A 27,754-nucleotide genomic window follows, 5' to 3' on the forward strand; every position below is an offset into this window, starting at 1 on the left:
ATCCTTGTAGACCAATGCTTGTTTCACAAGGTAGTAGACGCAGTGATTGGACCTGAAGAGGTTTCCGACCACGCGATGACATGGATAGACTTGATGGACCCAGAAACATCTCGAGGCGGGGTGGGTTGGCGTTTCCCAGCATACTTAGCTGCTGACAAGGAATTCATACGATATATACAAGAAAGTTGGGAGGAATATGTGAAGTTTAATGCAGCCCACAAAAATCAACCATCCCTGTTCTGGCAAGCAGCTAAAGCAGTTTTACGAGGGGCAATCATAGCCTACACAGCTAAGCGGGAGCGACGAATTACTGGGGCGATCACCAGTCTAGAAAAAAGATTCCAAAAAGCAAAACGCAGGTATATTAACAACCCTAGCTATTACTTTAAAGAACAAATGCAGTCAGCACGAATAGCATTGAACACCCTTCTTCATGAGAGAGCTTCTAGGGCGTTAGTAGATAGGAAATTTTGGCTACAGCGCTTTGGGAACAAGGCAGGGGCCTTGTTGGCACGAATAATTAAAACCTGGGGAGGAAATAGAGCAATCATGGCAGTGAAAGACAAAGAGGGCCATATTCAAAATCAAAAAGAAAAGGTAGGGAAGGTATTCCAAGACTTCTACCAAGATCTGTATTCGGCGCCATTGCCCCACTCCACGAGTTCCATTAATCAGTATTTAGAGCGTGCAGGTCTGGCCAGGCTAGGCTAGACGAGCTTAATAAACCAATAACTGGGAAAGAAATGCAGGAGACAATTAAGGCCCTTCCTACTCATTCAGCCCCGGGGCCCGATGGGTTCTCCAGTGAGTTTTATCAAATGCTAGGTCAGTCAGTAATAGGGCCGCTGCTATCATACTATGAGGAGGTGGTGGAACTTGGAGAATTTCCAGCTCATGCTAATGAAGCGTTAATTACGTTGCTATTGAAGCCAGGAAGAAAGGAAATACAGGCAGATTCTTATAGGCCCATATCACTAATCAATGTAGATACAAAAATCCTGGCCAAGCTTTTAGCAAACAGAGTACAGAGATTGCTGCCGATTTTAATAGAGCCAGAGCAAGTGGGCTTTGTACGCAACAGACATGCTGTAGTAAATGTGAGGCGTCTTCTTTTGGCAATAGGACAATGCTGTTGTGCAGATAAAGAGGCAATATTGGTGAGTCTGGACGCCGAGAAGGCGTTCGACAGGGTGGGATGGGAGTACATGTTCTCAGTGTTACAACATATGGGTGTTAAGGGATGGGCGTACCAGGCGATCCAATCTCTGTACTCGAGCCCCACAGCTGCAGTACTGATTAATGGCTCAAGAACAACTCAATTCCCCATAGCAAGGGGTACGAGGCAGGGCTGTCCATTGTCTCCGGCCTTGTTTCTTCTCTCGATAGAACCCCTGTTGAGGAGTCTAAAAAGGGAAAGGGAGATAGCTGGAGTGGAGGTAGGGGGAGAGAAGGTGAAAGCTTTAGCGTTTGCAGACGACTTACTGATAATGACCACTAGACCGGCTGCGTCCCTCAATGTGCTAATAGACAGGGTCTCTCACTTTGGCACACTCTCGGGATTTAAAGTCAACTTAGAGAAATCCCGTATCATGCACATTCAATCCAGACCCGATGGCATGGAGGGGTTTAAGTTCCCATTACGCAGAGCAGAAGGAGCCATCAAGTACCTGGGGGTGCAGATCCCGAGTGACTTGTCCCAGCTTTATGGCCTGAACATTCAAAAGCTGATGTCTGAAACGGCAATAAGGCTGGGTCAATGGCAGGGGCTACCTCTCTCTCTCATGGGACGCATAGGGTTGTACAATATGATGATAGTTCCACGCTGGCTGTATGTTTTTCAGGTTTTGCCATTGTATCTCTCTAATAAAGATGAGAAACAACTGAATGTAATGTTACGAAAATACTTATGGCGGGAGAAAAACCACGATTGTCATTGGAAGTGATGCAGATACCAAAGGAGTATGGGGGAATGGGTTTGCGAAGCATGCGGCATATGACGGTAGCATGTGCAATGAGACATATTAATGACTGGTTCCGCAATACTACGGATTTCTTGGCAACCCAAATAGAGAAAAACTTACTTAACCCCCTTCATTTTAGCAGTGCCTTGCATGGCTTGGATAGAGGAACTTCCCCTGTTTTGAAGTTCACTAACATCTTACAAACTGCGCAAAAAAACATGGAAGTGGATTTGCAAAATGCATCATTTCTCCCATAAAACTACTCCGTATTTACCACTGAGAGGGAACCTGGACTTTCCACCTGGAGATTTATATGCCGTGTTCAAGCGATGGGAAAGACAAGGAATAATTTATTTTCAACAGATACTTACTGAGGAAGGGAGACTAAAAGCCTTCGCAGAACTTCAAAGGTTAAAACTGTTAACTCCGAGGGACTACTTCCACTATTGGCAACTACAACACTATGTGTCTAGCCTGGAATGGGAAGACCTGGCAGAAGATGTTCAAGTGGAGGTAGCGGAGGCGTTTTCACTTAGCTCCCAACAGAAAGTGCCTTTGAAATACCACCACAGACATATTAAAGATCATAAATTGGAGCTGGAATACGCAAAATATGCCGGGGAATGGGAGAAAGATCTGAACGTGGCTGTTACGCTCGAAATGTTCAAAAATCATGTCCTGACCATCCATCGAACTTCACTGTTGGCGCATTGGGAGATGCAGTATCGCTTTGCCCTTAGACTTCATATTCCCCCACGGCGAGCGTTCCATATGGGAGCTTCCCCAGACGGGGCATGCCCCAAATGTGGGAGAGAGGGAGCGACTTTGGGACATATGTTCTGGCGCTGTGCACAGGTGGAGAAATTCTGGAAGAGTATTTTGGAACAGATCTCTAAACTGTGGGCCACAGTCTGGCGTTATTCTCCGTTGCTGTTGTTTGGTAAGCCTGTACTGAGCCCCCCAGTCCCAGGGGGATGCGTAGCCTTTGTGAAACGAGCTACTGTTATAGCAAAGGCAACTATTCTTACAGATTGGCTCTCTCCTGATGGTCCCTCAGCACAGAAGTGGAGAATGCAAATGGTGACTTTGATGCGTTTGGAAAGACAGATGTGTCAGGGTAAACCTGAGCCTGACTTGCAACAATTCTTAAAGAGATGGAGACAGAGACATTACCCTCTGCTTCTAGGAGTCATCTGCTGAACTTCTAATACTAGTAGCCTTTAGATTAACTAACTGAGTATATCCCAGAACTTGAGGGATAGGGGAAGGATAGGGAGGGATGGGTGGGTAGTTAAGGAAGGGTAGGGAAGACAGATGGTTACATAGGGGCTAAGGGGTTATAATATGGTCACATGGGAAATGTATAATGGAAAATGTGTGGATCCAGTGGTATAATGACTGCCAATTTATGTACATTCTGAAAGAACATATGTTATATCTGTTATTGCTAATAAAAATGATTTAAACATAAGGACTCCCTGTTTTCATGCAGAGATGTCACCTAGTAAAGAGCCACCAAAACTGAGCACCTGATTCTCTTAACTTGATGACTATGTTCAGAGTTTCTATTGATAAATAGAAATTACCACCAAAATACAGTAGCAAGAAGCACACAATTAGCTGCCAAGTTAATACAAAGTTAATTATGTTCAGTGGAAAATAAATCTGTTGGCTGCCTGTGTGGTCTGGTCATTTAATTTTTCTAATTGTGTTGATTTCAGTCTCTAGTTTCTGCTTTCCTCTCTCTTCTTTCACTCCCCCCTCCCCCGCATAACCGTCATTGCCATTCATTCAAAACAAAGCAAGCAAACCTGTGAGCTGCTGCATCCACGTTGTCTTCTTTATTGTTGGTCCATCCACAGAAAGGAAAACATCAATGCTGGATGTAATGATGGAAATGAAAAAGAAAGGAGGAGGAGAAGAAAATGACAAATGGAAAAGGAAACCCTGGCAAGAGAGTTCAGGGTTTCCTTTTCCATTTGTTATTTTCCTCTTGCCTCCTTTCTTTTTCATTTCCATCATTGCATCCAGCATTGATGTTTTCCTTTCAGTTTCTTCCATTTATTTTTCTCTGTCCAGTCTTCAATCTCCCTCTTTATACTTATCAATAGAAATCAAACAAAATAAAACATGGAAAAGAAAATAAGATACCTTTTTTATTGGACATAACTTAATACATTTCTTGATTAGCTTTCGAAGGTTGCCCTTCTTTATACTGCATCTACCTATAGGTTTCCATCTCATTCCTTCAACCCGGCTCTCCCATTCTCCTTCCTCATATTCCCCAGATACACACAAAATATGCCCTCTCCTCCTATCATCTTCTTTCTCCCTATTCCATCCCATGTCTCATTCCTTCTCTTCTCTCTCTCCCCCATTCCATCCAGCATCTCTGCTCTTTCTCCCTCCCCCTTCCATCCAGCATCTCCCATCTCATTCCCTTCCATCTAGCATCTCTCCCTCTTTCTCCCGCTTCCATTGTCTCCCCTTTGTCCGCCTCAATTCAGTATGTCTCCTTTCCCCCTTCCATCCAGCATCTCCCCTTCCATTGTCTCCCCTTTCCATCCACTGTCTCCCCCTCTCTTTCTTCCATTCGATGTCTCTCCTTTCTCCCGTTCCATCCACAATCTCCTCTCTCACTCCCCCTTGCCTTCTACAGCTATCCATAATGTCCTATCACGCTTCTTCCCTTCCAGCCTGCCTTGCTCTGGGCATACAGGATCTCCTCTGTCTCTCCCTCTTATGCTCCCACTGTCCAACATCACACCTCTGTTTCTCTCAACCCTCCCCCCCCCCACCTTCCATTGGCTCCCCTTTCTTTGCTTCCATTCAGTACTTTTTCTTTCCCCCTTCCATCCACCATCTCCCATTCCATTTTCTCACCTTTCCATCCACTGTCTCCCCCACTCTCTCTCTTTCCATTCGGTGTCTCTCCTTTCTCCCCTTCCATCTAGTGTCTCACTCATTCCATCCGCAATCTCCTCTCTCACATCCCCTTCCCTGCTACAGCTATCCAGAATGTCCTAGCACGCTCCTTCCCTCCTAGCCTGCCTTACCCTGGGTATCCAGGATCTCCTCTGTCTCTCCCTCTTATGCTCTCACCATTCAATATCACACCTCTGTTTCTGTCAACCCCCCCCCCCCCCCCATTGCCCTTCTGTTTATCATCCCCCAGTACCAAGCATTACCCTGTCATCTCTCTCTTCCCTCCCTCCCTTCAGCATGGCCTGTCTCTTTTGCTTTCCTCCATCATACAGCATAGTCTTATATCTCTTTCCCTCATCCCATCAAGGTCCCATCTTTCTCCCTCTCTCTTTTTGCCCCGCTCCCTCCTGGTGACTAATTAAAAATCTTGAGTAGGCAGCTGCCCTGCCCTGCTTCTTGCTCACTCCCCTCCCCATCTTAAAGCATAGTCCCATCTCTTTTTCCCTTGTCCCATCTCTCCCTCTTTCTTTCCGTCCTGCTCTCTCCTGGTGACTAATTAAAACCTCGAGTCCGTAGCTGCCTGGAGGTAAGCTTCCCTGCTTGCTTCTTGCTCACTTCCCTCCCTTCCTCCCTCTTCCGCGGCAAAACAAAATGAATTCCCTACTTGCCCCTAAGTGGGCAGGGGTAAGGGCACAGACACCCAGACACTGACTTCCTCCTGGGCTGCTACTGCAGCAGCCTGGAGGAACCATGAGCTGCCCTGCCTCTCGTGCTCGCTTGCTTTCCTATCCTCCCTCTCCGACCCTCACGTTGTCAGCACCAAAACAAAAAAATGAAACCATTTGTGGGGCCATAGCCCTGCGCGACCCGCCGACAGCTCCTTTCCTTGGGCTATGGTCTCCCACACCGTATCATTTTGTTTTTTGTTTTGCCACAGCAAGTGCGTGTGTCGCACTCGGAGAGGAGAGCATGAGAGAGTGACAGGGGCAGCTTGTGGTTCCTCTAGGCCGCTGCAGCAGCAGCCCAGAAGGAAGTCAGTATCTGGGTGCCTGTGCCCTTACCCCTGCCCAGATCGTGGTAGCTTGGCGCCCCTCCCCCCCAATACTACACCCATGCTTATTTGTAGTTGGTGGCGACCGCACTTTGAGTATTGTGTTCAATTCTGGTCGCCGTATCTCAAGAAAGGTATAGTAGAATTGGAAAAGGTGCAGCGAAGGGCGACTAAAATTTTAGCGGGATGGGACGACTTCCCTATGAAGAAAGACTAAGGAGGCTAGGGATTTTCAGCTTGGAGAAGAGAAGGCTGAGGGGAGACATGATAGATGTATATAAAATAATGAGTGGAGTGGAACAGGTGGATGTGAAGCGTCTATTCACGCTTTCCAAAAATACTAGGACTAGGGGGCATGTGATGAAACTACAGTGTAGTAAATTTAAAACAAATCGTAGAAAATTTTCTTCACCCAACGCATAATTAAACTCTGGAATTCGTTGCCGGAGAACGTGGTGAAGGCGGTTAGCTTGGCAGAGTTTAAAAAAGGGGTTAGACGGCTTCTAAAGGACAAGTCCATAAACCACTTCTAAATGGACTTGGGAAAAATCCACAATTCCAGGAATAACATGTATAGAATGTTTGTACGTTTGGGAAGCTTGCCAGGTGCCCTTGGCCTGGATTGGCCGCTGTCGTGGACAGGATGCTGGGCTCGATGGGCCCTTGGTCTTTTCCCAGTGTGGCATTACTTATGTACTTATGTGAAGCTATATCTGTGTTATGTGTATATATGATTGAGCCATAGTATTTTGCTGATGTGTAGTGGCTGTGTAGAAAATTCTGTTTGTTTTCCCAATGAGAGATATGTTGGTATTCTAGAGACGTGTAATATTTTCAGTGATGCCTTTTTATATGCTCCATGCCTGGTAACGGGTGTGGCTACTGTAGGGGGTGCAGCTGTAGCTAGTGACCCTGCCTCTAAAGTTGCCCTCTGTGAGTACCAGTACCTTTTTTTTCTTACCAAAAAAAGCACTGAAAACAGGTAATTGATGCCACGTAACAACCACCTGGAAGGAAAACTTGCTAAGCTGACGTTTAAACTGTATAGTTATAAGTACCACCAAGTTCAGTAACAGACTATCTCAAACTCAAGCAGAAATCTAAAAGTAGTGGGGGGAAAAAACTGAATCAGCAATTCAGATGTATTCCCCTACAACACCTGACAACAAGACAAGTCATCTTAAAAGGAATTGATGAACGAACATAAAGCCAATGTAACTCTTTAAAGTAAGCTGAAACACTATTATATTTTCTTTAACTGAAAAATCAACCTCACTGCTGTGTTTGACAATAGTTGTAATTTATGTAGTAGATTACTGCTCAAACCAGATATAAAGAGTTACAATAGTCCAGGTTAGATAACACTAACATCTGGACCAACAGCACTGCATAGTGCATATGTCTAGTAATGCTATAGAAATGATAAGTACTAATAGTAGTACTGGAGCCACGGGAGTCCCCACAACTTGGCCCCAAGACTGAGGCAGAGCCGGGACCTTGCTTAAAGTTGCCCCGTACAAAATGCAAGCCTCCCGCGGCTCCAAAAATAAGTCTGCCATTCTGGAATACCCGCACCCTCAGTGGGACCGTGAGTCACACCCCCCCCCCCCCCCCCAGATAAAAAAAAGAAGAACCTTGGGTTAAATATGAGAAGCTTTCCAATAAATACAAAAGCATATTCAAAAGCATGGATTAATGAGACAAAGCCAACATGGATTTAGTGAAAGGAAATCTTGCCTCACCAATATATTACATTTCTTTGAAGGGGTGAACAAACGTGGATAAAGGGGAGCCGGTTGATATTGTGTATCTGGATTTTCAGAAGGCGTTTGTTTGACAAAGTACCTCATGAAAGACTCCAGAGGAAATTGGAGAGTCAAGGGATAGGAGGTAGTGTCCTATTGTGGATTAAAAACTGATTAAAAGATAGAAAACAGAGAGTAGGGTTAAATGGTCAGTATTCTCAATGGAGAAGGGTAGATAGTGGGGTTCCCAAGGGTCTGTGCTGGGACCGCTGCTTTTTAACATATTTATCAGTGAATTAGAGATGGGAGTCACTAGTGAGATAATTAAATTTGCTGATGACACAAAGTTATTCAAAGTCTTTAAATCATGGGAGGATTGTGAAAAACTACAGGAAGACCTTATGAGACTGGGAGACTGGGCGTCTAAATGGCAGATGACGTTTAATGTGAGCAAGTGCAAAGTGATGCATGTGGGAAAGAGGAACCCAAGTTATAGCTACGTCATGCAAGGTTCCAAGTTAGGAGTCACCGACAAAGAAAGGGATCTAGGTGTCGTCGTCGATGATGCGTTGAAACCTTCTGCTCAGTGTGCTGCTGTGGCTAAGAAAGCAAATAGAATGTTAGGTATTATTAGGAAAGGAATGAAAACCAAAAATGACGTTATAATGCTTTTGTATCACTCCATTGTGCGACCACACCTCGAATATTGTGTTCAATTCTGGTCGCCGCATCTCAAAAAAGATATAGTGGAATTAGAAAAGGTGCAGAGAAGGGCGAAGAAAATGATAAAGGGAATGGGACAACTTCCGTACGAGGAAAGGCTAAAGCAGCTGGGGCTCTTCAGCTTGGAGAAAAGATGGCTATGGGGAGATATGATAGAGGTCTATAAAATAATGAGTAGAGTGGAACAGGTAGACGTGAAGCATCTGTTTACGCTTTCCAAAAATACTAGGACTAGGGGGCATGCAATGAAGCTACAAAGTAGTACATTTAAACCGAATCGTAGAAAATTCTTCTTCACTCAACATGTAATTAAACTCTGGAATTCGTTGACAGAGAATGTGGTAAAGGCGGTTAGCTTAGCGTCCATACACCATTATTAAATTGGACTTGGGGAAAATCCACAATTTCTGGGATAAGCAGCATAAAATGTTTTGTACTTTTTTGGGATCTTGCCAGATATTTGTGACCTGGATTGCCCAATGTTGGAGATAGGATGCTGGGCTTGATGGACCTTTGGTCTTACCCGGTATGGCAATACTTATGTACTTCTGTATCACACACAGGCAGTCATAACCCTCACAAGTTTGCTATTGTTATCAATAGCATCTGCCAAGGTTTGGGTTCACACAATATAGCAGCTGTCGGGGGACACGGCTTCAACCTTTTGATGCCATGCTGTCTCCTGTCATAAAACCAAGGAGGTTGGATAAAATAGGAGACAAAGAGGGGCATTTTCGAAAGAAACGTCCAAGTTGTGATTTGGACGTCTTTGCAAAACATTTGAATCCAGGGGCGGGGAAACTCGTATTTTCGAAAAAAGATAGACGTTCATGTTTCGTTTCCAAAATACCGTCAGACGTCCAAATCCTTAAATTTGGACGTCCCTTGATTTGGATGTCCCTAGACAAGAACGTCTGACTTTTGACGATTTTCGAAACCAAAAACATCGAAATGTAAGCCATTTGGTCATGGAAGGAGCCACCAACCGGGCACCCTAGGGGGCACTGCAGTGGACTTCATGTTTAATCATTTTATTAACAACAATTGCATCATAGTACAGCTTAAATGTAAAGAGAAAACATACCGACCAGAACAGCAATGTTGGATTTATCATACCCTCCCCCTTACCCAGGTAATTCAACCCCCACCCAACCTACCTTATCCCACCCCTGTGAGCTATCTATATATTCAAAATGTAACTTCTTGCTCTTGAAGGCATCGTTAACCATAAAGGTTCCCACAGCTTAAGGAATTCTTCCCCTTCTGCGCTATCCAAGGATCGTACCCTACATCTGTCAAACTTCATTTGCTGTACAGTGCTCACCAACATGTCAGTGGAGGCCTCATGTCTGACCGCCAGGATTTCAGAATCGTAGAGATCCCAAACAGGGTTGCCCACTATGCATATCCTTTAAACCCCTGTGGTGGTGTCCCCATGTACTTATAATTATCAAAAAGTATCAGAGGGTCACACACCAAGGAGCACCCCCATTGTGTTTGTAATGAGTGAAGAACAGCCCCCCAAATTTGCTGCACCTGGAGACAGAACCAAACTATATGGCCCAGCGTAGCTGACCCACTGCCACAGCGCACACAAGTCCCATCACATGATTCAATTATTCGGGCCGCTCTATTTGGAGCCATATAGGTTCTCATGTCCCAGGAATATAGCTCCCTTACCTTGTGTGCTGAGCCCCCCCAAACCCACTACAAACAAGTGTACACCACTACCTTAGCCCTTATGGGTGAAGGGGGCACCTATATATGGGTACAGTGGGTTTGTGGTGGGTTTTGGAGAGCTCGCTGTTTCCTCCACAAATGTAACAGGTAGGGGGGGTATGGGCCTGGGTCCGCCTGTCTGAAGTTCACTGCAGTGCCCACTAAAACTGCTCCTGGGACCTGCATGCGCTGTCATGGACCTGAGTATGACATCTGACGCTGGCACGACATATTTTGAAAGATGTTTTTTGAGGGTGGGGAGGGGATTAGTGACCACTGGGGGAGTAATGGGAGGTCATCCCCAATTCCCTCCGGTGGTCACCTGGTCATTTCGGGCACCTTTTTGTGCCTTATTTGTAAAAAAAAAAAAAAAAAAACACGTCCAGGTGAAAACGTCCAAGTGTTCGTCAGGAACATCCTTGGTTTTTTCGATTATGGGTCAAAGACGTCCAAGTGTTAGACACGCCCAAGTCCCGCCTTCACTATGCCTCCAACACACCCCCTTGAAATTTGGACGTCCTTGTGATGGACTGCAGTTGGAGACGTCCAAAATTGGGTTTTGATTATACCGATTTGGACGTTTCTGTGAGAAGGACATCCATCTTCTGATTTGAGTCAAAAGATGGACGTCCTTCTCTTTCGAAAATGAGCCCAAAGGTGAACCTATCTAGTCTACTGAATGAGCTGAAGCCAGTAGGCAGAGCTTGCTGCAGTTTTAGTACACCCAAATCAATAGCAAACGCTATTTAGCATAAGATTATTAGGAATAAGGGACTGCCTATGCTTGGTTCATCTGTAACAAGTCTAAAGCTGTTTCAGTTGGATAGGCAGTGCCTTAAAAGGTGGAGGACAACAAAACCATTTTTTTTTAAATTTTACTTATTTGCTTTTTAATTTATATGAAAGCTTCCCATATGTTAATATAAATACCATTAAATCAACATTGAATATCACTAAAACAACTTCAAAATTTATTGTAGCTGGTAGAAACAGCACTAATAAAGGCTGTATTTTGTGCTTATTTTTCTACACTGTTCTATACAATACAGATGTCCAAATTTCACTGAGGATATCCTGTTTCATGATGGGTTCATCTTAACTTTTGTTGTAATCTGCCTTGGGAAGCCTGGTGTTATAAAGATGATGGACTATATTGAAATTAAATGGGAGTAGAATTAAACTCTCCTTTCATTGGGGCACATGGAATCACATCTTCATCTGTTTTGTAGAAGTTTACCTTTAAGATACACAAATGGATTATTCTGGGGGGGTGGGGTTAACATGTTTCAGGGTCAAGTGGTTTTATAAGTCAAAATAAAAATAAATATTTTGTTTTGTGCAGATCTCTTTTGCTTAAACATAACTAAATGCCCCTAATACAGTCAATTGGTTTTCTTATATTTTGTTCTTGTTATGACTTATACTGTGTCAAAACTGAAAACTCTTATCTCTATTTGGTCAATAATAAAAGGAGCATGGTATGGTTGCATTTTCAATATGGTAAATACTTGGGCCCAGCTACAGAACAGCTTATTTTGATTTAGACTTAACTGGGCACTTAAAAGTTTGTCCTTTAATGATGCCACATGTTCAGAAATCATAGCCATAACTATAGGCAGTTATTCAAAGATTATCACATGCACACACAAGCAAAGGCATCCATCACATTACAAAAGTAAACAACAACTGCTACAGTGTACATCCAAAATTTAATTTTTATTTTCTTATTTCCATATTCCAAAATTCCAGACAGCAGATGTACAGATCAGTAGGGCCCAAAGCAAACAAAACAGTTTATATCTAATTATTCAATCACCTTTGTATTTAAAAAGATCTATATAAACAAATTAAAACAAAGTTTAAAGCAAATGCCCAAAATATGTAATACCTGGTAGCAATAATGAAACAATTATGAAATAGTTACATAGCAGTCAGCCTGAGCCAACAGATTTATTTTCCACTGAACATAATTAACTTTGTATGAACTTGGTGGCTAATAGTGTGTTGAACTGAACAATGTTACCAAACAAGTAAAGTAGCCGTTGCGTGATTAAGTATAAACTGCACTTCAAGTGAGGGGAAAAGTCTCATAATGTCACTGTGCTTGTGTCCTGTATTGTTGCCCATCATCTAGACATACTTTAGCATTCGTAATCACTGACAGAACCCCCCCCCCCCACCCCCCCCACCCCCCGACCTCCTATGTTTTAAATGTCCAAAGTGCAGTGGTTCAAATTGTGTGCGTAACACATTGAAACTGTTTTGAACTTTTTTTTTTCTCTTTGCTTTACAGTATCATTCACAATGTTACAAATAAAATTGTGCTATTTATGGCGTTCACTGAAGGACAATCACATATCTGCATAATGTGAATATTTTCCAGCCCCTGACAGGTTCCTGTTTTGCCAGGGCTTTGTCAAGGGAGCTGGATTTGTTGCAGATTTGTGTCCTCCTCACTCCTAATTTGGATCGCAATGGCTAATTTACTTGTTTGGTGAAGATGATTACTTATTGGAAGTTTAAGCCAATTTTTCTTTGAAGGAACTGAACTTGAAAGTTACCAGCCAGTATCCAATCTCATCTCTATTCCCCTCCTTCCCCTTCTCATGCACTTTGTGGAATGCCCACTCAGTCTGCAACAAACTGCCTCTCACCCACGATCTCTTTATCTCTCGCTCCCTTCAACTGCTCGCCCTAACCGAAACCTGGATCTCCCTGGAAGACTCTGCCTCAGCTGCAGCCCTCTGCCATGGAGGCTATCTCTTCTCCCACACGCCCCGCCCAGTTGGCCGCGGCGGAGGCGTTGGGCTACTACTCTCACCCTCCTGTAGTTTCCAACCCCTCCACCTTCCGCAGTCTCACTGCTTCTCATCCTTTGAAGCCCATTCCATCCGGCTATTCTACCCATTACCACTCAGAGTGGCAGTCATTTACCGCCCCCCTGATAAATCCTTCCCTTCCTTCCTTACTGACTTTGATGCTTGGCTCTCTGTCTTTCTTGACCCCTCATCTCCGTCCCTCATTCTCGGAGACTTTAACGTCCATGCTGATGACCTATCCGACCCCCATGCTTCTAAGTTCCTCACCCTAACATCCTCCTTCAACCTCCAGCTGTGCTCCACCACCCCTACTCACCGTGACGGCCATTGTCTTGACCTCGTCCTCTCCTCCTCCGGCTCACCCTCCAATTTCCACGTCTCAGCTCTTCCTCTCTCCGACCATCACCTGATCACATTCACACTTCTTCACCCCCCCCCCCTTCACCCCGTCCAACTTTAACCACCACCTCCAGGAACCTCCAGGCTATTGACCCCTCCACCTTATCATCTACTATCTCTAATCTCCTCCCCTCCATCACGTCCTCCGCAACTGTCGACAAAGTGGTCTCCGCTTACAATACCGCTCTCTCCTCTGCATTGGATACCCTCGCACCATCAATCTCCCGTCCCACAAAACGCACCAATCCCCAGCCCTGGCTGACTCCTTGCATCCGTTACCTTCACTCCTGCACCCGATCCGCTGAGCGCCTCTGGAGGAAATCTCGTACCCTTTCAGACTTCCTCCACTACAAATTCATGCTATCCTCCCTCCACTCCTCCCTATTCCGTGCAAAACAGGACTATTACACCCAATTGACCAATTCTCTCAGCTCCAACCCTCGTCGTCTCTTCACCACCCTTAACTCCCTCCTAAAAGTGCCCCCGCTCCTACTCCCCCTTCTCTCTCTCCTCAATCACTGGCCGACTATTTCCGCGACAAAGTGCAAAAGATCAACCTTGAGTTCACGACCAAGCCACCACCTCCCTCATCCAACTTACCCAGGTCTCTTTCTCCTCCTTCCCTGAGATCACCGAGGATGAAACTTCCCACCTTCTTTCCTCCTCGAAATGCACCACCTGTTCCTCTGATCCCATCCCCACCAACCTACTCAACACCATCTCCCATACTCTCACCCCCGCCATCTGTCGCATCCTCAACCTCTCTCTCTCCACTGCAACTGTCCCTGACACCTTCAAGCACGCCGTTAACACACCTCTCCTCAAAAAACCTTCACTTGACCCTACCTGCCCCTCCCACTACCGCCCCATTTCTCTTTTACCCTTCCTTTCCAAAATACTTGAGCGCGCCGTTCATAGCTGCTGCCTTGATTTTCTCTCCTCTCACGCCATCCTCGATCCACTTCAATCCGGTTTTCGCCCTCTGCACTCGACTGAAACGGCACTCTCTAAAGTTTGCAATGACCTGCTCCTGGCCAAATCCAGAGGTCACTACTCCATCCTCATCCTCCTCGATCTTTCCGCCGCGTTTGACACTGTCAATCATGATTTACTTCTTGCCATGCTGTCCTCTTTTGGGTTCCAAGGCCCTGTCCTCTCCTGGTTCTCCTCTTATCTCTCCCACCGCACCTTCAGGGTACACTCCCATGGATCTTCCTCCACTCCCATCCCACTATCTGTTGGAGTTCCCCAGGGATCTGTCCTTGGACCCCTTCTCTTCTCAATCTACACCTCTTCCCTGGGCTCGCTGATCTTGTCTTATGGTTTTCAGTATCATCTTTATGCTGATGACACCCAGCTATACCTCTCCACACCTGACATCACTGCGGAGACTGAGGCCAAGGTATCGGCCTGTTTATCCGACATTGCGGCATGGATGTCCAACCGCCACCTGAAGCTGAACATGTCCAAGACCGAGCTCCTTGTCTTTCCTCCTAAACCCACTTCTCCATCTCTGTTGATAACACCCTCATCCTCCCCGTTCCATCTGTCCGCAACCTCGGAGTCACCTTCGACTCCTCCCTCTCCTTCTCTGCGCATATCCAACAGACTGCCAAGACCTGTCGCTTCTTCCTCCTCAATATCAGCAAAATTCGCCCTTTCCTCTCTGAGCATACCACCAGAACTCTCGTCCATGCTCTCATTACCTCTCGCCTCGATTACTGCAACTTACTCCTCACCGGCCTCCCACTTGGCCATCTATCCCCCCTTCAATCCGTTCAGAACGCTGCTGCATGTCTTATATTCCGCCAAAACCGATATACTCATATCACCCCTCTCCTTAAATCACTTCATTGGCTTCCGATCAGATATCGCATACAATTCAAGCTCCTCCTCCTTACCTACAAATGCACTCAGTCTGCGGCTCCTCACTACCTCTCCACCCTCATCTCCCCCTATGTTCCCGCCCGTAACCTCCGCTCACAGGACAAAGCCCTTCTCTCAGTACCCTTCTCCACTACTGCCAACTCTAGGCTCCGCTCATTCTGCCTTGCCTCACCCTATGCCTGGAATAATCTTCCTTTTCCCATACGCCATGCCCCCTCCCTACCCATCTTCAAATCTCTGCTTAAAACTCACTTCTTCAATGCTGCCTTCGGCGCCTAACCGCTCGAGAAATATAAAATACCCCAATCTATCCACCCTATCAGATTAACTGTTCACTCGTCCTCTAGATTGTTCACTTGTCTTTAGTTTGTTCTCTTGTCTTTTAGATTGTAAGCTCTTTGAGCAGGGACTGTCCTTCTATGTTTGAATTGTACAGCACTGCGTAACCCTAGTAGCGCTTTAGAAATGGTTGTTGTTGTTATCCAACATCCCATTTCTATGGAAAGTTATAGAACAAACAGTCTGTGTTCAACTTAATGATTATCTAGAAGAGAGAAACTGACTAGATCCATGTCAATCTGGATTCAGACCTGATTATGGAACAGAAATGGTCCTCGTATCCCTACTAGATGATCTTCAAAGAAACTGCGACAGGAGATTCGCTTCGGGGTTAGTACTGCTAGATTTCTCAGCAGCTTTTGACACTGTGGATCATGATATCATGCTAACACAACTGCCAGAAACAGGTATCAATGGAACAGTACTTGCCTTGTTCAGATCCTATCTATCAGACAGGCAACAGTCCATAATGTTTGGCAGCATCTCATTGCCACCATGGGCACTGACCTGTGGGGTACCACATGGATCGATACTGTCACCTATTCTGTTCAATATCTACCTCAAGTCACTAGCTAAGTTTATTCGGTCAATGGATACTCAGTTCTACATCTATGCAGATGATGTGTAACTACTCATACCCATTGAACCTGACTTACCCTACAGCCCTGAATTAACTGATTACCTATCTAACATCAATACAAGAATGGGCTAAACACAACAAACTTTGCCTGAACCCCCAGTAAAACCAAGCTTCTCTGGGTCCCTAACATAAATGGATACATACCTGACATCAAATACCCTTTTTGGGAAGTACAATCTCCCCCTCAAATCACGAGTCAGGAACCTTTGAATACAGTTAGATTAAACACTTACTCTGATTCCCCAAATCCAAGCTACCTTCAAGAGCTGCTTCTACTATTTGCGACAGCTACACTGTCTCTCTTCTTCCATCGAGAAGGTAAATCTTATCCCAGTTGTGCATGCCATGATAACATCAGGACTGTATTACTGCAATACAGCGGCATACCAAGGGTGGGGTGGTGTGGGTGGTTCGCTCCGGGTGCTTGCCGCTGGAGGGGTGCAAAGAGCAGCCACGCGCCTGTCGGCTCCGCTGGTTCCCTGCTCCCTGTGCCCCGGAACAGGTTACTTCCTGTTCCGGGGCAGAGGGAGCAGGGGGCCAGCGGAGCTGAGAGCCGCGCGGCTGCTCCCAGTAGCCAAGAATGCACCTGGGGGGGGGGGGTTGATGCGCCGGGGGGGGGGGTGCGCATCGGCGATCTGCCCCGGGTGGCAGCTGACCTAGGATCGTCACTGCTGCAATGCACTATAAAATGGTCTGACTACAAAGGGCCTGCACCGGCTTCAGTTGATTCAGAATGCAGCAGCCAGACTCATAGAAGGTTGCAAGCATCATGATCACATCACACCATTGTTGCAAAAACTTCACTGGCTACCAGTACAATACAGGGTTTAATTTAAAACTGTATGTCTGATCTTCAAGGCTCTTAAAGGAAATGGTCCTGAGTACCTGAAGAATAGGATGATCCTCTACACACCTCCAAGGACACTAAGGACCTGTCAAGGACTATTAATAACCACACCCTCTCTAAAAGCCATTACATGATGTGGCCCGCAAGTGAGCCTTCTCTGGAGCAGCCCCTACACTCTGGAATGCACTGCCTTAAAGGCTCCATTTAACAAAAGACTATCTCTACTTCAGGAAGCAGGTTAAAGCTTGGCTCTTCAACCAGGCCTTTAATGGAAGAAGTTACTAACTTGTTAGTCTCACTCATTCGCCTCATCTGCACTTTTACTTAAATTAGTCACTTACTTTCTAACTTCTCTTACTGTCTTACCTATCTATATGTTAACCATCTCTCTGACCTCATATGCAACTTTCTTTAAATTAGTTACCTTATTTTCTAACTTCTCTTACTCTCTTACCTATCTGTATGTTCCATCTTTGCTTATACCCTACACTGTCAATTAAAATGTTATATTACATATTGTAAGCCACATTGAGCCTACAAATGTAACAAATAAATAAAACAATGTTGGCACATTTAGACTGACAGTGGACTTCTGCATGAAGGTAGCTCTGTCTTCATTATTTAATGTCTGTCTTTTAAATAATAGTAGTGAAAAAATACAAAGTGCAATCCACAAAACAAAAGGAGCAAGTTCCAACATGCCATCTTTTTCATTTGATCTAGGCACAGGGAATTAAAAACGAAACAGATTTTAAATGCTCCTAATTCATGTTTAATGTGGGATATAAATGTCATAAATAAATAGAAACTCTGAATTTTGAGCACCTGATTCTTATAACATGATGTCTGTTTTAGTGGACCTTTACCAGGAGAAAAAAAAATATCTTCGGGAATATAACGTGCTAGGGTGTCCCTATAACCTAAACCAGCCCCTCCAAATGACACACCAATTATGATTTATAACAAAATACTACTCTACCTATGAAAAATTATTCTATTATTATACTGCCTCTGTGTACATCTGTGTACTGCACAAGCCGGCATGTTTGAAAATATAAGTGAGATTAAATAAAATTGCTACCAATAATAATGAATGATAAGGTGGCTGCAGCAGCTCATAGGTTTGCTTGCTTTGTTTTTAGTGTACGGCGATGATGGCTGTGCGGGGAAAGGCAAGCAGAGATTAACCTAATTGCCCTCAACGTTCTGATGTCACTTTGTCTCCTGCTTTATCCAACCAAGGAGGTTTAATAGACAGGAATGGAAGTGAGCCATCTAGTCCACTGTAAGCAAGGAAGCCAATATGGTTAATCATTGTTTTCACTCTCTTCCCCCCACCCCCCCGCGCAGCCGTCTTTGCCATTAATTCAAAACAAAGCAAGTAAACTTGTGAGCTGCTGCATCCATGTTGTCTGCTTTATTGTTGGTCCATCTGTAACAAGTCTAAAGCTGTTAAATTTGGATAGTCAATGCCTTAAAAGGTGGACGAGAAAAGAAATAACAATTGAATATCACTACAACATCTTCAAAAATGATTGTAGCTGATAGAAACAGCAATTATAAACTGTATAGTTTATTCTCATTTTTCAGTGAGGATATCCTGTTTCCTGAGGGTTCATCTTAACTGTTGTTGAAATCTGCCTTGGGAAGCCTGGTGCCGAGTTGAGTATTTTTTTATCAAAAGCATTTCTCTAATGTATTCAGGCTGTCCATCTCATCTCTGGAGTCTACCATCATTTTCCCACTTTTTCTACTGCTGCTATTCACATAGCAGGCAGCCTGAGCCAACAGATTTATTTTCCACTGAACATAACTTTATGAACTTGGTGGCTAATAGTGTGCTGAACTGGACAATGTTGGCATATTTAGACTGACTCTGGACTTCTGCATGAAGGTAGCTCTGCCCTCATTATTCCATATCTGTCTTTTAAATAATAGTAATAAAAATATCAAGTGCATTTTTATAATATACCTCTGCAATCCACAAAACAAAAGAAGCACGTTCCCATCTTTTTCTTTTGATGTTAGCACAGGAAAATAAAAAGATTTAAAATGCTCTCGGATTTCAACCTAATTCATGTTTAAATGTGGGATATAAATGTCATAAATAAATAGAAATTCTGAATGTTGAGCACCTGATTCTCATAGCATGATGTCTGTTTTAGTGGCCTTTTACCAGGAGAAAAAAAAAATCTCTGCATGAATGTAACGTACTAGTGTCTCTACTGAACCAGCCTCTCCAAATGACACACTGATTATGATTTATAACAAATTACTGTTCTACCTATGAAAAGTTATTCCGTTATTATAGTTCTGTGTACATCCGTTTACTGCACAAGTCGGTATGTTTGAAAATATAAGTGAGATTAAATACAAATGCTACCAACAATAAATAGCGACAACGAGAATGCAGCAGCTCATAGGTTTGCCAGTTTTGTTTTGAGAGTAAGGCGATGACGGCTGCGCGGGGAAGAGGAAACTGAAACTGACCTAACTGCTTTCAACAGTTTGATGTCACTTGCTCTCCTGGGGGTGGCCTACATTCAAAATGGCTGGTGGTGTGTACTTCCGGGTCAGAAGGAGTTTGCGTTCGGGCTTGCCTTGCGCGTTGGTTACCTGGCTGCAAGTATAGACGGCGTTGGCGTGGGAAGGAGATGCCGGTGTGTCAGTTCTTCCTGCAGGGCCGGTGCCGGTATGGGGATCGCTGCTGGAATGAGCACCCGCGGGGAGGCCGCCATCACCCGCCGCTGGGTGAGTTTGTGCAGTACTTTTAGGGGAGATTTGGTTTGAGTTTGTTCAATTGAGGTCTTATTTTGCGGCGTCAGCTGCTTTAGCGACTTATTTGCACTCTTGATGAGTGGGAAAGTGCATCTTGTATTCGGCTTATTTTCCTGATACCCGTCAGGGAGTGGAGCTTGGGGTGGGAGAAAGGGTCTTTGAGTCAAAGGAAACATGCAGGCAGTACCTGTTAACGCTATTTTTGAATTAATCTCCTTCACTGGGCTGGTAGTAGGCTTGTGAATTTTGTTATTGGAAAGTCGTTTCTGGATGCCGAATCGAGACCGGCTAAAAGCCGGATCTCAGTGGATAGTATAAGATCGGGAGGATTAAATTCTCCTTTCTTCTCTGCCAACTGTTTACCTAGGTGCTGAATATTTTGATGATTTGGTAAGTATTTCGGTTTTGTTTTGTTCGCTATGTCTTCTGTGCTTAGTGAAAGGCGTAGTATTATCGTAGTGAGACAGACATCCCACCCCCAATTCGGCCACTTAAGATCAGGGCAGTCGGGAACATTCAAGCCCACTCAGGCAGTTGCAGGTCTCTGCAGTTTGCTACCACAGCAGAAGTATCCTGGAAATCTGAGGAGCAAACTGAGCAAATTGATACAGGACTGATCAAAATGCAGGATCATATTGAGATTCTTTTCCCCGAGTTTGGGTAAGGGTGAACCAAGAAAATAAATATATTTCTGTTGGATTAAACTGTTTAAATATATTTTGCATATATTATCCTATCAAGAAAGCTTACAATTTTAGTTGTAGATATAAGAAGAGGAGAAGCACAATCTTCAATATCAGGATGCAGTAATTAGTGAAATGCCTTTATCGCCATGTCATACGTCTCCTACTCTTCTACATACTCTCTTGCTCCTTCTCCTGCTCACTGCTGGGGACATTAATCCCAATCCTGGTCCTCCACATCAGCTCTCATCCTATTTGTGCAGGTCACACGTGATATTTCAAATCTAATTTCTGTTCCTCTCCTCCCCCCTTCTTCCCAGCCTTTCTCTTTTGCTCTGTGGAATGCCCGCTCTGTCTGTAACAAGCTTTCCTACATCCATGACTTCTTTATCTCTCGTACTCTCCATCTGCTTGCCCTAACTGAAACTTGGCTTTACCCTGAAGACTCTGCTTCAGTCGCGGCCCTATGCCATGGAGGTTATCTTTTCTCCCATACTCCTTACCTGGTTGGCCGCGGAGGTGGTGTCGGGCTACTGATTTCAACCTCTTCTTCCACCTCAGTCTCACTCTTTTTTTCCTTCGAAGTCCACTCCATCCTTCTATTTGCTCCTCTGCCTCTCCGAGTAGCAGTCATTTATCAACTCCCTGATAAGTCCCTTTCTTCCTTTCTCACTGACTTTGATGCCTGGCTTTCCTTCTTTCTTGAACCTTCATCTCCTGCCCTCATTCTTGAGGATTTTAACATTCTAATGAACCCTCTGATTCTTATGCTTCTCAGTTTCTTGCTTTAACATCCTCTTTCAATCTTCAACTGTGCTCCACTGCCCCCACTCACCAGAATGGCCACTGTCTTGATCTTATCCTCTTCTCAAACTTCTCACTCTCCAGTTTCTGTGCCTCAACTGTTTCCCTCTCTGACCATCATCTGATAACTTTCACATTTAAACACCCTCCTCCCCAGTCCCGTCCAATCTTAACCAATCAATTTTGGAATCTTCAGGCTACTGACCCTTCTACTCTGTCCTCCAGTGTTTCAAATCTCTTCTCTACCACTATGTTATCCAAGTCTGTCAATGAGGCTGTCTCTTCCTATAATACTATTCTCTCTTCTGCTGTGGATACTCTCGCTCCTCTCATTCCCCATTCTGTAAAACGTACCAAACCCCAGCCTTGGCTGACCTCTAGAATCCGCTACCAACGTTCCTGTGCCCGCTCTGCCGAACGCCTTTGGCTGAAATCCCGTGCCGACTTCATACATTTCAAATTCTTGCTGACCTCCTTCCAGTCTGCTCTTTTACTTGCTAAACAGGGCTATTACATCCAGTTGACAAATTCTCTTGGCTCAAACCCTCGACATCTCTTTGCCACACTGAACTCTCTCCTCAAAGTGCCTTCACCTCCAACTCCCCCTTCACTTTCTCCCCAGGCTCTGGCTGAGTACTTTCATGATAAGGTTCACAAGATTAAACTTGAATTCTCAACCAGGTCACCTCCACCTCTCCTTCCCTTAGTCCATTCTCTCAATCCTCCAACCCTTGCCTCCTTTTCTTCCTTTTCTGAAATCACTGAAGAGGAAACTACACATCTTCATTCCTCCTCAAAACTAACTACCTGTTCCTCTGATCCTATTCCCACCCATTCTCCTCCACCGCTAACTCCAGACTCCGTTCCTTTTATCTTGTGCACCATATACCTGGAATTGACTTCCTGAGCCGGTACGTCAAGCTCCATCTCTGGTCGTCTTCAAATCTAAGCTAAAAGCCCACCTTTTTGATGCTGCTTTTAACTCCTAACCCTTATTCACTTGTTCAGAACCCTTATTTTGTCATCCTCACTTTAATATTCCCTTATCTCTTGTTTGTCTGTTCTAATTAGATTGTAAGCGGTGTCGAGCTGGGACTGTCTCTTCATGTTCAAGTGTACAACGCTGCGTACATCTAGTAGCGCTATAGAAATAAGTAGTAGTAGAAATGAAAAGCACAAGATGATCTCTGTAGGCCCCAAATGACTGCACAAGCATAGACCCCCACAGTTCAACCAGTAGAGCTCACAACTACAAGTCTTCCCCATATGCAAGACTATAAGAAGAAATGTTTCTACACCGGTTTTCAAACACTACTATCCCAGCTCAAACCTTAGAGAGATATATTGTTCCAAAGAGTAAGTTTCTGGAGTGAACACTTTTTTCCCCTTCTAAATAATGCCCCCACCCCCCAAAAAAAAAAGTTCTATAAGATATCATTGTACACTTAACTTTAATATAACAAAAGAGAGGGAACGAAGTACAAACTAAAGTCCATTTTTAAAGGCCCGTGGTGCTGGTTTTTTGTTTAGACTGAACTTTAAAACATATGCCAGCACAGTTGCCAGTAGTACATATATTCAGTGGTGGTAAACGGATAGTGTTTCATGCATCGTTTGGACAGCATTAGCAGATTTGTCTTAATTTGAGTGAACCTTTGGAAGAATATCTATGCCAATCCATAGACCCCTGAAGAAGGCCTCTTTGGCCGAAACACGGACCGTGTAGGGTCTTAATAAATGAATTTGGCTTTTTTACATTTGTGATTTTAGTTTGGTCTTTCTGTACATCTTCCGGTAAACGGCAGTGGACATACGCTGCATGCCGGGTAACGCGTGAGACCTTACCACTTAGTCAGTGGGTGGTAGTAAGGTCTCAGGCCAAAAATGGACGTGCGCTGTTTTTGATTTTTGCCGCACATCCATTTTCCGACCCCTTTAAAAAAAAGGCCCTTTTTCCAGGACACGGCAAAAACTGGCCCGCTGCGTGCCCAAAAGTTGCGCTCGCACTGCCGCAGGCCACTTTTTCTCACGTCTTAGTAAAAGGGCCCCTAAGTACGTAAGAGAAACTGATCCCTCTAACATCAGACCTTTTTTTCACATTTTTCTCTCTCAACTATAAGGTGGTGGCAGAGGAGGCTGGGGTGGCCAGCCTCAGAGGGTCATACAGTTCCCAATACAGAAGTCAACATCGTGGGGCAACAACAGAGAGAGTAGACGGCCGTCCTTTGGATCATATTCTAGGTCTGGAGCACAGGACGGTGGGCTCGGCTTTTCTCAGAATAGATTCTCTGCTTTAAATTCTTCCCAAGATGTCAATGATAGCCATAAAGATGATGATCAGAAACTTATGTAAGTGTGGGGTTTTTTTTTGGGGGGGGGGGGGGGGGGGGGTTGAGCACTTAGTGAAAACATGTAGTACAATAAATTTAGGAGTTGATATTCAAAGTGATTTACCCCACCAGAAATGGCTCCTGTCTGGTTAAATTGTTTGTGTGGGGCTGTCCATTGATATTCAGTGGCACTTGGTTAGTGCTGCTGAATATCAGCACTATAAAACTGGCTATTTTGTGGGCGTCCAAGGACAGAGTCAGCACTTCTGCAGTTATGTGCCTATATTAACATTTAACCACATAAAGGACTCCTTAACTATTAGCGTGCACTAAATGCTAAGATGCCCATTTTATTCCTATGGGCTTCTTAGAGGTTACCGCACATTAAAATCCGTTAACGCACCTTAGTAAAAGGTTCCCAGAGTGACCATGTAAATAGGACCACAGAAAACACATGCCTGTCTTTGTGGTTCATCTTATGTGGTTAAGTGCTGAATATTGCACTTAAACGTTTAAGTATTTTATCCGGCTGCATACAACTTGATATTCAATGCTGGTGCCCAGACGTTGCCCGGCACTTAATATCCAGGCAAAAAAAAAAAAAAATGCTGATGGCCTCTGGCTGAATATTGACCCATTCAGTATTTTCTAAATACAGAAAGGAGAGGAATCCAGGGTTATGGTTGGCAAATTGTAATCATATGTCTGCAAAACATTTACTGTGTCACACAGGTTTTGTCTTAAGTTTTATGGATTTTTCCAATAAAGTCCACTTTCGTAAGTATGAAAATATACCCTTCCTATTTGATATCAACAGTTTGGGCCAGGTATTAGAAAAGCCTGCTACTAGAAAGTGCTTATTTTTTTGTGAATCTAAAGAGTGCATAAAAAAGAAGTAATCCTGGAAAGAAAATATTTTCACAGAGCAAATGGGAAAGTGTGCAACCATATTTCCCATTTGCTCTGTTAAAATATTTTCTTTCCAGGAAATGAGGAATGGTTGGAAATTTGGGATGGAAAAACACTAAATATTTCATGACACCTAAAAATTTTCTTTTCTTTTTTTTCTTATGTATTTTTTCTTTGTTGCTTTTGTTTGAAATTTTTTTCTTTATTTTGCTGTTTAAGAAATCATTTTTACTAAGCTCCAGTAAAAAGTGGCCTTACCGCACCCTTATGTAAGGTTTTCCCATGCACTAAAGCCACATTTACTGCAGTAATAAAAGGGCCGACTTTCCAATTTTTGCATTAATGGCTATGTGCTAATGTTGCCACAGAACGCCCACTCTCCATCCCGAGACACACCCCTTCCAACAAAAATTGTAAAATTCTTCTTAGTGCACACCAATTTGGAACTTGCTGCAGGATGCCTGAGCGCATCCACGATAAGCTATTTGAAGTTTCAGTAAGTACGTGCTAGCACTCGCGCAACTTGGTGAAAGGGCCCCATATTTTGGTACTTTTTGTTTTACATTTTTTTAAATTTGTTTTTAATTTTCAAATTTTTAGGCACCCGTGTAACCTGGAGCTCAGGATTTGTGCTGCCTTATCAATACACACTTCTAATATGAACAAAAAACACTATAGGTGAAATGATAATGCACTTAAGAATCAGTATATGGTTACTGAATATTTATTGATTTATGGTCATATACCCTACAAGAATTGCCAGCTCATGTTTTCATCCTTGTGTGCAAAAATAAGTCTTTAATTCACAAATGGTAGCCAGTTAAAATTTCAGTTGCAATAAGCGTAATTTTCCAACAATCACATAGGTGCTGGATTTTGGTATGGTGTGCCTATCTTGGAGTTTTCTGTATCGTCCAGATGTTGAAAAACAACAATTTTGTTGATTGTAAGTTAACGTGGTGGGACCTGGTAGTTCAGATAAACCCTGAGTTGGCTGAAACAGTGGATGTTGTGATGGTAGTATTGATGGTCTTGGAGGGTAGGAGAAGGGAGTTGTGATCACTTGTATTTTATTTATTTCTAGTTCGTCTTTTCAGTGGTAGTTCAAGATGAAGTACAGTAGGTACCGTACTTTCACACATATAAGCCACGGCTTATTCTTATTTTTACATTTTGACTAGAGGGGTCTTGGCTAATACAAGGGTGTGGCTAGACATGTTTATATGGTCAGTGGACTGTGCAATGTGAAGTTCATCGAACTTTATGCACGATTAAATCGTGTTATTCAACTCTATGGGAGGAGGAATGTGCTTAGCACGTGCACACAAGGTGTTTCCCTGTCTGCAGAGGGTTAACATACTTGGGCAACGAAGGGTTAAGTGACTTGCCCAAGGCCACAAGGAATGCAAATGGGATTTGAATCCTGGTTTCTTTGGTTCCCAAGCTGCTACTCCACTCCAGGTCATTGTACTCAAACCTTATATCCTTTACTGTTAGAAGGAAAAGTCTCTTATTTTTATCTTTATTTTTATTTTGGGCTGGACCTGGAATCATTAACCGTTTTGATGGACACGTTCCGAGAGAAAGTATATCAAATGTAATAACCTTATTTAAGTGAACAGACTCAAAGAATATATTTTTCACAGAATGAAGATTATACATTTACATGGAAATTTAGGGAAAAAGACTGCTCCCAACTGGAGTACTCCTTAGCCACATAAGAAAAAAAAAATCTCTCTACTTTTGTGTGTGTCTAGAAACATCTGGAAATGCATGGATCTTAAAGTTCAAAAATAATTTATCCCAATTCCTAAAGAATACTTTCAACCACCAGTCTTTGTCTGAGGCTGAAGCAAAAATAGCAATCTGCTTAGCCGAAGCTACCTGTTCAACTCTTTGTAAGAAAGTAGTCATATTTAATGTAGCCATCTCAATTCCATTGTGATCATGAAGCTGCTGATCTCTTTTTCTTTGTAGTTGAGTAATATAAGTTCCTTGCTGGCTATTAGTCTCCGTACCTAAAAGGCATTAAATGTCTGTGCTTACTGGAGCTGCCTGGGCCCTTCCCCTGTCACTCCGGGCTGCTAGTCTGCTGCCATTCGTGTGGGCTCAAGGCCAGTGTTGTGGCCTGGTAGGACAAACAATGTCCAAAGGAGAGACAGGAAACTACCTCTACGGGGATCAAAGAAAAACCAGAGTAGAGGATGATATGACTTCCAAACCAGGAGTACAGCGGAACGATTCTTTTATTGAAGCACCAGAATAAGACCCAACACAGGGCCGTATTTCAGCAGGAACAGCCACCTGCCTTAAGGCTCACAACAAACACTCTGGAGACTACACTGTTGTGTGTGGTATCTGGTACAACTGCTGAATTTCTTCATAAGAAATCAACAGGGCACTGCTCATAAATGCACAGTGTGTAGAACTAAACCAAATGCCAAAATCGCCACCTCAATCTGGTTCATACCTGCAGCCAGAGCGTACACAGCTCTGCATATATGTGCACTCACTGATGCCAAGACACATGCCACTTGGGGTAAATATACATACATACTGCATTAAAAAATTGTAGATAGAGGCAGACTGTTTTGGTGTTATTTTTGATATACCATCTGTGATGAATACCTAAGTGGAGAAGCCAGCTGTCTTGGTACATGTGGGTAGCAATGACATAAGAAAATCTGGGAGAGATGTTCTGAAAGCCAAATTTAGGCTCTTAGATAGAAACCTCCAGAGTGGCATTTTCTGAAGTGCTCTTCATTCCACACACAAGGACCCAAGAGGCAGGCAGAGCTCTGAAGTCTCAATGCGTGGATGAGACAAAGGTGCGGGGAGGGAGGGATTAAAATTTGTTAGGAAGTGGGCAGCATTCTGGGGAAGGGGGGAGCCGACTCCGAAAGGATGGATTTCACCTTAACCGCGATGGAACCAGGCTGCTGGCACTGATATTTAAAAAGGAGAGAGAGAGAGCAGCTTTTAAATTAAGAGGGGGGGGGGGGGGAGCCGACAGTCGCTCAGGAGCTTATGGTTCAGAGTGAGGTATTGTCAGTGGTGTGCTGGAGCAGGCTGTCACGGGCTCGCAAGAGCCGGTTGTTAAGTTTTTAAGACTTTTGGGAGCCGGTTGTTAAAGTAGGGCCCTCCATGGCTACTTTAACAACTGGCTCCCAAAATGTGGGCCCCCTGCTGAATTCT

General features: G+C 44.0%; 1 protein-coding gene across 1 annotated transcript in view; it reads left to right on the forward strand.

The window, feature by feature from the left end:
* The first annotated feature begins 19,623 nt into the window (after positions 1-19,623).
* The window catches only part of NUP42 (nucleoporin 42), a 52,809-nt gene continuing 44,678 nt past the window's right edge, over positions 19,624-27,754 (forward strand). Inside the window, exons 1-2 of the mRNA XM_030201807.1 lie at positions 19,624-19,806; positions 23,441-23,669. Coding sequence (XP_030057667.1) covers positions 19,710-19,806; positions 23,441-23,669 — 326 coding nt within the window. The 5' untranslated portion in view covers positions 19,624-19,709. The remainder of the gene's footprint in view (positions 19,807-23,440; positions 23,670-27,754) is intronic.

The sequence above is a fragment of the Microcaecilia unicolor genome, chromosome 1, assembly GCF_901765095.1.
Source record: "Microcaecilia unicolor chromosome 1, aMicUni1.1, whole genome shotgun sequence".
NCBI lineage: Eukaryota > Metazoa > Chordata > Amphibia > Gymnophiona > Siphonopidae > Microcaecilia > Microcaecilia unicolor.